General features: G+C 39.5%; 1 protein-coding gene across 2 annotated transcripts; it reads left to right on the top strand.

Annotated features, from left to right (window-relative positions):
- Window positions 1–664: 664 nt before the first annotated feature.
- cluap1 (clusterin associated protein 1) lies at window positions 665–9,216 on the top strand. Of its 2 annotated transcripts, none has more exons than XM_061225571.1 (13): window positions 665–887; window positions 1,267–1,328; window positions 1,876–1,987; window positions 2,094–2,178; window positions 2,635–2,814; window positions 3,570–3,665; window positions 3,942–4,025; window positions 4,465–4,598; window positions 4,797–4,938; window positions 5,048–5,120; window positions 7,704–7,817; window positions 7,948–7,987; window positions 8,511–8,675. In XM_061225571.1, exons 2-13 carry the CDS (start codon window positions 1,307–1,309, stop codon window positions 8,533–8,535), a joined length of 1,107 nt encoding a protein of 368 aa, XP_061081555.1. In that variant the 5' UTR covers window positions 665–887; window positions 1,267–1,306; the 3' UTR covers window positions 8,536–8,675. The 2 variants fall into 2 exon arrangements, with proteins under 2 accessions (XP_061081555.1, XP_061081546.1); XM_061225562.1 differs by having other exon boundaries at window positions 671–887; window positions 7,944–7,987; window positions 8,511–9,216.
- Window positions 9,217–9,514: the final 298 nt, after the last annotated feature.

Below are 9,514 nucleotides of genomic sequence, written 5' to 3'. Positions count from 1 at the left end.
ACCAATTGGACATAACATAATCTTAAATAAAGTAATTATATATTTTACTTGGTTGCACATTCTTCGCATTTATTGCTGAAAGTATGTGACGGTAGAAGATCAGAGAGGACACCCAGTGATAGATGTCTTCTGGTGATGCTCTGTCAGGACCTGCTTGTTTTGGAGGATAGTTGCTTTTGGCTTTCTCGTCAGCAGATGAAATGCATGTTTAATTTGATTCAGATGACTTGGCCAGTCAAGCATTTTCCAGTTTTTGTCTTTGAACAAACTCCTTTGTTGCTTTAGCAGATTTTGTATCACTGTAGGATGAAGTGCTGTCCAATGAGTTTGGTTTGATATGTAGGCCTATAAAATGGACTGTAATTCCAATCCAATGATCTCTCAAAATGGATGTGAATACCCTTTTTAAAGTTAAAGCTGACATTCTGCACCCCCTACTTTTCACTATATTCTCTGCCTGGGACTTTATGTTCGCAGAAACACAATTTGGTCTATCTCTATAAGAGGTTCTCCTCCATCCCTACCTGCAACCACCTGTCTTTTTTTGCCGATAACAATACTATGGAGGTGGTGTTCAGACGATGGCCATGCAGTATGAATTGGTCAAGATGGAATACTGTACTAGCTTTTGAATCACATATTATGCCACGTATTCTCTTCTGTGTCTTTACAGCGTTGGAGTTTGCCTATTACCGTTACGTTTGTCTTTTCCACGACGCCGTAGTTGTGGATTTGTTTTGGAGACCGAGAGCAAGCAACTCTATATTTAACGCGAATAGCTTGCATGCTATCGTCCGTGGAAACGCGAATAAACTCTGATCTAACTTAGCTGCTTTATCTAAAGGCTGATTGACAAACAGCACAACGGGCATATATTCCATTTACAGGTACGTTTAAGTAAACTAGCTAGCTTAGCTAACGTTACAACAATTAGGATAGCAACCCAGCTAGCTAGCTGCGTATCATTAGCTACCGTTATTCATTCTAGCTAGCTAACTTACATCAAAATGCTAAGCAACCTGATTAACCTGGCACAGCTTAGCTAGCTACTAGTGATAGCCATCAAGAAAATGTTTTAAGTTGTATGAAATGTTCCAACTTTTTAATAGTTAACATTAATGTTGTAGATATCCTAGTAGTAGTAGTAGGATTTGACCATAACATATTTTCAGTGTGTGGAATCCTAAGTAGCATTAAACTAAGCTGAACTCTCGAAGTCATTGTTTTCTGACATCAATTTTGTTCTTTCATCCGAAATACTTTCAGGTCGTCTGGACACTGTAAATGAAAGCGGAAACGGATCATCATGTCATTTAGAGATTTAAGGAGTGAGTATAGCTATGTTAAAGTAACTTAACGTTAAACGTTATTTTAACATGTATTCCTTGAAATTCAGTACATGTTATTCATGTCTTCTCACCTATTGCATTTTCATTTTGGACGCCTTATGTGTAGTATAGTAGTTCAGACCATTCACATCAGCTTGCCTTGTACATACCTAAAAATCTGGTTACAATCAGTTAGCAGGCGGTCTTACGCAGAGTGATTTACAATACCAATACAAGATAACGTGCGCCTATTCCATTAAATTAAGTTTTATTTGTATAGCGCTTTTCTCAAAGCCCCAAAGATGCTTTACGTGGTAAAATATGAGTTTTGTGATCAACACCAGTACTAAACGTAACCTAACTTTTGGTCACGAAAGTAATCATTTTAATAAAATTGTATGTATTTACGCATTGAGCACTTGAGGTTCTTTCATATTGCTTTCTGAAAGTGAATTAATGTCATGCTATGGAATATTGAACAGGTGCCACATCAGTTCAATTTTGTCCAGCAAAGATCTCATGTATAATTCCTCCCCTGGGTCAAAAGATTTCACCGAAATGATGCGGGCCCTGGGATATCCTCGACTGATATCCATGGAAAATTTTCGATCGCCCAACTTCACCCTGGTGGCTGAGATCCTGGTCTGGTTGGTGAAAAGGTTGGTGTCAGAATGTTACAAGACACGTTATTGGATACGAGAAAGATATACGTTTGGTCTTTACTGGAACATGAATAATATTAACATGTCTCTGCCATATCTGCAGATATGAGCCGCAGATGGATATTCCCAGTGATGTCGATTCAGAATCTGACCGGGTTTTCTTCATTAAAGCCGTTGCTCAATTCATGGTAAACACATTCTTCTATAGATATTTTGTGCAGCTTTTCTTCCTATAAAAAAAAGGCAGTGCATTTTAACTTCACCCACACTTTCCTGATGGAATAGTTTGTTGTGTGCATGTTATCACTTTTCCCCCTCACTTCCAGTAGTAACATACTGACAAATGCATGTCACTTTCTACAGTTTCTACTAGGCATTGCATATTTTCACCAGAACAATTTGGACATTGTCAATTGTAAGACATTGTTCTGTGAATTCAGTGCAATTCATACCAATGACATTGTACATCTTTTTTTCATATTTTAAGCTTCTGTGGGAGGTCATACATTTCTGAGTAAGGTTGGCAAACAAAAAGGAAACCACTAAGGGAGTTGGCCTCAAACTAGACAGGCTTCACTTCACTAAACTATCCCAGCTTTTTTAAACCGATACCTAATCTTGCATTGGGGTTGAATTGTTGACAGGCTACAAAAGCTCACATCAAGTTGAATACCAAGCGGCTGTACCAGGCAGATGGCTATGCAGTGAAGGAGATGCTGAAGATAACCTCTGTGTTGTACAGTGCCATGAAGACCAAGGAAATGGCCTCAGGGGACAAGCTTGAGGAGGACAGCAGCAAGTTCAAGTTTGACCTTGGATCTAAGGTGTGAGGGAGAATATAGAAAGTCATATTGAATGTGTTGAAACTGTAAAATAAATATATATTAACTAGATGAGGATAAGCAGCAAATGACAGCTTAGAAAGGGAAAATGGAATCAAAATATTGATATTGAATGAGAGAAAAGAAATAGCTCTGTGTGATGGGTGCACTGTGATTCAAGGAGTTAAATACTCCTGGAGAGAACAGGTTTATTGCATTCTGAGCTGTTTATTTCGGAGGTGAAAATTTCATGAATATAATGGACTAACAGTCTTGCCTTAGTTTCTGAACTTTCCTTCACCATTATATGCAAAAAAAAAATTTACCTGTGGAATTTATAGTCATTTTTAATGCAGTTGTAACATGTGGTGTTTATAGGTAATGAATTTGAAGATGCTTTCTTTTTCCCCTTCTGATAAGATGACTGTAACCTATATTACTGCTAATTGTGACAAAAACAGATTCATTTTTTAAAAGATCGATTTCTTTCAAACTCTTGTTTTACAGTACTTGTAACAGTTTAATGTGTATTAATTCATATTAGATGTGTCTCGGCTCATCACTCCTGCAAATATCAACTCATTCCAGAAAAGATTCCTGGTCCTTAATCGTAATTTGCATAGGCAAGCCTGTGTTCAGTAACTCTGTAAGTAAGGGAAAGTGGCTACTGGCATATATGTATTGCTCAATATGTCATGAAGAAATATCCTAGAGACCATTCAAAGTATATTTTCTTCTTGTCTGGGACTGTCTATCAGATTGCTGACTTGAAAGCAGCAAGACAGTTGGCATCAGAGATCACATCGAAAGGAGCCACACTATATGACCTGCTGGGGAAGGAGGTGGACCTTAGGGTGAGGAACAATACCCTTGTACATTTTAAGAATTAAAAGTAAGCATCTTACATTTAGCAATTTGTTCTCTGAAGTTTGAAGATTCTTTGAAGAGTTTTTGTAAAGTTCTCTTTGGGTATTATCTATACTCTTAAAATAGCAGGAGTCTTAATCACTTTAATAATACTCTGCTATTTAAAAACAAAAGGTTTTTGTGTGATACAAAGACTTTGTGAATGTACCGATTGCAGGCATTGCTAGTGTAAGATTAATATTTATATTTGTTTTTTTTCTCAGGAAATGAGGACCGCTGCCATCGCAAGACCCCTGGAGATCAATGAGACGGAGAAAGCTTTGAGAGCGGCCATCAAGGATGTCCTGGTGAGTATGGAAGCCAGTGTACTCTGCTTCCTAGCTTGAGTAGGCAGGTGAAAACCTTATGTTGAAGGTAGGTGTGTGAAAACATCAGTCAGATACATTTATATAAACAATAGGAAGAGGGCATGAGGTCCATTCTGATGTGAGAAACAAGCTTGCCAGGGAACGGGAACTGTCATTGGGTTGTTCATAAAATGTCATTTATCCATTGTTTTTTATTGTTTTTCATATATTACCACTGCCCAACAAAAGAGTTGAATTTTAACATTTATATGAAAATGTTGCAAGTAGCTGGATTTACACCCGGAACAGTGTTACAACATACAAGTTTACATGGTTTTAGTGGAGAACAAAGCAAATATTCTTCAGCCCTAGTTTCCATTGAAGCTCACAACTTTTTTCCCTTTCTTTTTTTTTTTTTTTAAACTAATTTTGGCTTTAGGAAAATGTCCAGAGGACAACTGATATGTTGAACAACGTGTCATTGGATGAATCCAGCCTCGAGGCTAAGATTGATAAGAAGAAGCAGGAGTTGGAGAGAAACCAGAAGCGCCTGCAGACACTACAGAGTGTGCGGTGAGTTCAGACCCGCAGGGAGCATCCGGTCCTGCCCCAAATCATTACTACCCTGTCGTGGAACGGGCAGTGAAGTGACATGCTCATATTTCTGTGAGCGGATCTACAAAGGTTTTAAGTAATTGTAATGTCAAATTATTTTGAGATGTAGAGAAAGGGCTCTGTATCCACTGTCACTGTTTCTGATTCACGCCACAGGCCTGCGTTCATGGACGAGTACGAGAAGATCGAGGAGGACCTGCAGAGGCAGTATGAGATCTATGTGGAGAAGTTCCGCAACCTGAGTTTCCTCGAGCAGCAGCTGGAGGACTACCACAGGCTGGAGCAGGAGAGGTTTGAGGTGAGAGGCTTCACTATGTGGCAGAATCTAGAGTCTAGAGTTTAGAGTCTGTTGGTATGGTAACACTAGCTGACCTGATTTTTTTTTTTTTTTTTTTTTCTCATCACAGGAAGCAGAGAACAGCCTGAGAATGATGCAGCACAAGCTGAGGGAGGAAGAGAGGTGCCTGGTGAAGAGTGGAGGTGAGACAGACATGCACCTTTACATATGTGCTTCCACAAAGACATACATACCTAATCATGCTTTACTTCTCTTTCCTCCCCATTGTCACTAAATGATTCAAGGTCAATAAAGTGTGATTATGGGTGAATTAAGGTTATTGGATCATTTTAAATGCCTTATTTTCCCTGAAACGCACTGCGTTCCATATCTATTTCGGCAGTTGGTACAATTTGTGTTCTTTCGGCTGTGTATTCCATCACATTGGACTGTCCCCTTTAATTTGAGGGTATTTACATCCATATTGGGTGATCCGTGTTAGGAATCACATTTTTATTCAGTCCCCCCATTTTTGGGGCCCAAGAGTTATTGGACAGTTGGCTTCTAAGCTGCTTCTGAATAGTCTGTGTATTCAATCGCTTCCTTGGTGAAGATATAAGAGAGCTTTCAATATCTAGGCTGTGTTTGTGAACATGAGGACCAGAGTTCTGCTAATGACAGTCAAGGAAGCCATTACGAGAAAAAAACTGTCCGAGACGTAGGCTGTCATGTTTTGGTTAATTTGGAGGTGTGTTTTGCATTATCATTGTGCTGACCAAGTTTGATGGAACCAAGTTTTCTGGCTTGTCTTGGTACTGGATATGATGTTATTTGGAGTGCAAATAATTGTTTGGAGAAAATAATAATAATAATGCTTGATGAACAAAATCATTTTCACCTAGCAATGGCATTGAGAGAGTGTAATAGTTCTTTTGTTTTTTTTGCATTACAGCTCATTACCTGCTTACTTTATGCAGCCTTTATGAAGGGTGTGCATGATTTCAGAGGGCACTGCATATAAACTGAGCACTTTATTAGGTATTTATTAGACTTTTTACTTATTGTTCTTCTGCTGCTGTAGCCTATCCACTTCAAGGTTTGACACATTGTGTGTTCAGAGATGCTCTTCTGCATACCACTGTTGTAATGTGTCACCTTCCTGTCAGCTTCGACCAGTCTGGCTCTTCTCCTCTGACCTCTCATTAACAATGTGTTATTACCCGCATAACTGCTGCTTTTTTGTTTTTCGTACCATTCTCTGCAAACTCTAGAGACTGTTGTGCATGAAAATCCCAGGAGATCGGCAGTTTCTCAGATACTCCTCTCTGGCACCAATAATCATTCCACGGTCAAAGTTACTTACTATCACATTTCTTGCCCATTCTGGGAATGGTCTGAAAAACAGTTGAACCTCTTGACCATGTCTGCTAATTTTTATGCATTTACTTGCGGTCACATGATTGACTGATTAAATATTTGCATTAACAAGCTGGTGTACAGGTCTACCTAATAAAGTGCTCACTGCGTGTACATACATTTGGGAGCAAACACAACAGTAGTCAAGCAACTCTCAATCATCATTCAAGCTTAACAGTTTTCACAGAGGTGCTTTGGAAGCTGGACACACACAATGGATTTTTTTTTAACAAAAAGAAAACCGATAAGAAAAAACAGAAATATTAATCAGGGTGAAGTTCCCCCTTAAAACACTTTTTTTACCGCAACAGTGGAGAAAAGTATTTGTGAATATTTTACTTGCAGAAAAAACATCTTTTGTTTTTGACAATACATAATTACTTTTAACTGTTTATACATCTAACAGTGCTAGCTTTGTGAGATTTGGTTATCTGATTCCTGTGGCTGCTGCTAATTCTGTCAAATTCTCAATAAACCCAGACAGGAAATAACGCTGTTGGAAAGATTAACATCCATCACTGCTGTAGCTCAAGTTCCGTGGTGCATTCTACCAATTAATTGTTGTTCATTATGATTCAAGTTACCCTTTCCATACATTTTCTAAATATTGTCTTAGAATTGAAGTTAGAGAATAGTATTGAAGTTATTGTCAAATCCAGGATGCCTAGTATATTATAGTGAGAGTATAATTTGTGTGAAAATATCAATTTTCTCCCACTCCTCCAACCTCACAGAATTTCTCCTTAGCTGTTATTTCGTTTTCTAAACTTGCAAACTTATCCCCTGTGCAATATTTCATTCATATAATATGTGCTTGGGTTGCTATGGCCGATGGCCACAGTGCATATTCAATTTGTCTTCAGGGTCAATCTCCCAGCAGGTTGTTTCTTATTTAAAGAACGCTTTGGTTCAGCTCCAACTACAGATACTAAGACCCCTGGGCACCTCAGAATCACGGGCACGAGTGTGAGACAAGATGGCTTGAAGAAGGCGTGTTGTTCTCCTTCGGGCCGCCGAGGGACGGGGTCTGAATTAACACTAATTGGATTAGATGGGGTACAATTGGCTACCAAACGAGGCATTATTAATAATAGGCATGAAAGACTAAGGGAAACTGTCCTAGTGAACAATTTGTGAGTACCTTCAAAAAAGGCTAGTGTTTATAATCTTGCTTGACATAACTCTTTTTCACTTTAGCCTCGCTTGTTTAGTGCCTTACAGTTCTTGAATTCAAGAATGGTGAATGGTCTGTGACATAATGAAAACTCAAAGCCACTTACAACTTGACTTGGTATATACAGAAACGGTGCACTGCATCACAAAAGGCACAGACACAACGGCAAAGACCTGTTATGTTCTTTGATTGACAGCGGCGAAAGATGAAGATTCAGACATGGACATCCCGGAGGATGAGGGCTCAGACAGTGACATTGAGGAACACAGACCCTCTAAACCACGACCAGGCAGGAACGGCCCCATGGCAGGTACTCTGCCTTTTATAACATAATGATGCACCTTTATAAATAACATGTATCAGCTTTATTACTCTATGTGCTAAAGGTTAGTAAAGTTAAAGTCATATTAAAGTGCAAAACCTTCTGCCCACACAGGAAGAGCTCGGTTTGTGGGTACAATGCATGGAGACAGTGAAGAGGTAAGTATAACATGTTTACCTCAACTCAAAACTGTGCAAAAAAGTGCAGTCAATGGATTGATTACTGAGTGTCACAGGTTTTGTCATCCATGCTGAAAGCCTAGATTGTTCCTGATTTTAAGGCCTGTAGTAGTAAAGAGCAGTAATGGTAATTATAATAAGTTGCATATTGAGCTGTACTTCAGCTGCAAGATGTCTGCTTGGTTGAATCTGGTCTGAAGAAAGTTTAATTAATAAAGGCCATAGAATGAAAATATAAATGATGAAGCTTGGGTCCAACTGCTGATTTTGGTTTAGTTTCACCCACAAGGATATAGCCACGCCTGCTTGTTGCTGTTGAGGAGCAATAGAAGTCAACCTCTGACCCGAGTCTCTCTCTCTCTCTCTCTCTCTCTCTCTCTCTCTCTCTCTCTCTCTCTCTCTCTCTCTCTCTCTCTCTCTCTCTCTCTCTCTCTCTCTCTCTCTCTCTCTCTCTCTCTCTCTCTCTCTCTCTCTCTCTCTCTCTCTCTCTCTCTCTCTACAGGAGGATTCTGAGGACAGCGAAATAGATGTGGATGAGGATGACGAGGATGAGGAAGGGGAGGAGGAAGAGAACGAGGATTTGGAGGGTAACGACAGTCTGGAGGTGCCAGCACCAAAGCCCTCCCGGCCACCCCGTGGAGGCCACCGCCCTGAACCGCTGGAGGAGAGTGACAATGACTTCTGAGACTTCTCTACTTTATCCTCAAGCACGCGAACACGAACACTGCAAAACAGTCATTTAACTACTGTCGAGTCAACACAAACGTTCAATACAAATGTATGCTCTGACGAAAACTCCTTTTGACTGTGAGAAGCTTGCATCAATAGAACATAAATTGAAGCACATTATGTGAACATGCTTGCATATGTATGCGTATGTTCACTTCAGATACAATAAAGGTTTACAGTTCTTCCATGCTGTGAGGCTGTAGGGCACAACTTATCAAGAGATCACACCTATGTGCATAAGGGAGTGGACCAAGTATGACAAAGTGACACAAGTGTCATACAAATCTAAACGTTAAATGTAGTGGTCTCGTGAGCCCTGATACAGTGTAGTCCGTACTGTATAAATGAAAAGACAATGGGGGCATAGTGAGTTTGGCGATACAATTGCCTTTATTTTTGTGTTGGATTTAAGGGTTGCATCCAGATGTACTCTCTGTAATGCAGTTATGCAGTTATTGCATTAAAAATGTTACTGCTTTGTGTAGTGTCGGTTGTCTAAAAATGTAGCACATTAGAAGCAAACCACCTGGTGTTACTTCTAAATGTTTTGAAGTAAATATCCTGGCAGATCCCCCACATTTCACCCTCAAGAATTTCATAGGAGACTTGTTATTTTAGCAAAACTAGGGAGGAAGTGTACTATTCTTTTCAAACAATGTTTGACTGGCACTTCATGGAATCGGATGTCTTTTATTGCATTGTTCCTGTGCGTGGCTTTCATTTGAAATATTAACCGCAAATGCACCCCTTTGTGACTCATTTGCTGTTACCAATCTG

This window comes from Conger conger, chromosome 2 (genome assembly GCF_963514075.1).
Source record: "Conger conger chromosome 2, fConCon1.1, whole genome shotgun sequence".
In the NCBI taxonomy this organism is placed as follows: Eukaryota; Metazoa; Chordata; class Actinopteri; order Anguilliformes; family Congridae; genus Conger; species Conger conger.
Note: the sequence above shows the minus strand (reverse complement) of the source record. Positions and strands in the feature narration are given on the sequence as shown.

Bases quoted from the DNA above. Each gene is read 5' to 3' on its own strand.
- cluap1 (XM_061225562.1), top strand. From the start codon at position 1,307: ATGTCATTTAGAGATTTAAGGA. The intron at 4,939-5,047 runs GTGAGAGGCTTC...TTCTCATCACAG, and splicing joins TGGAGCAGGAGAGGTTTGAG to GAAGCAGAGAACAGCCTGAG. The intron at 7,988-8,510 runs GTAAGTATAACA...CTCTCTCTACAG, and splicing joins TGCATGGAGACAGTGAAGAG to GAGGATTCTGAGGACAGCGA.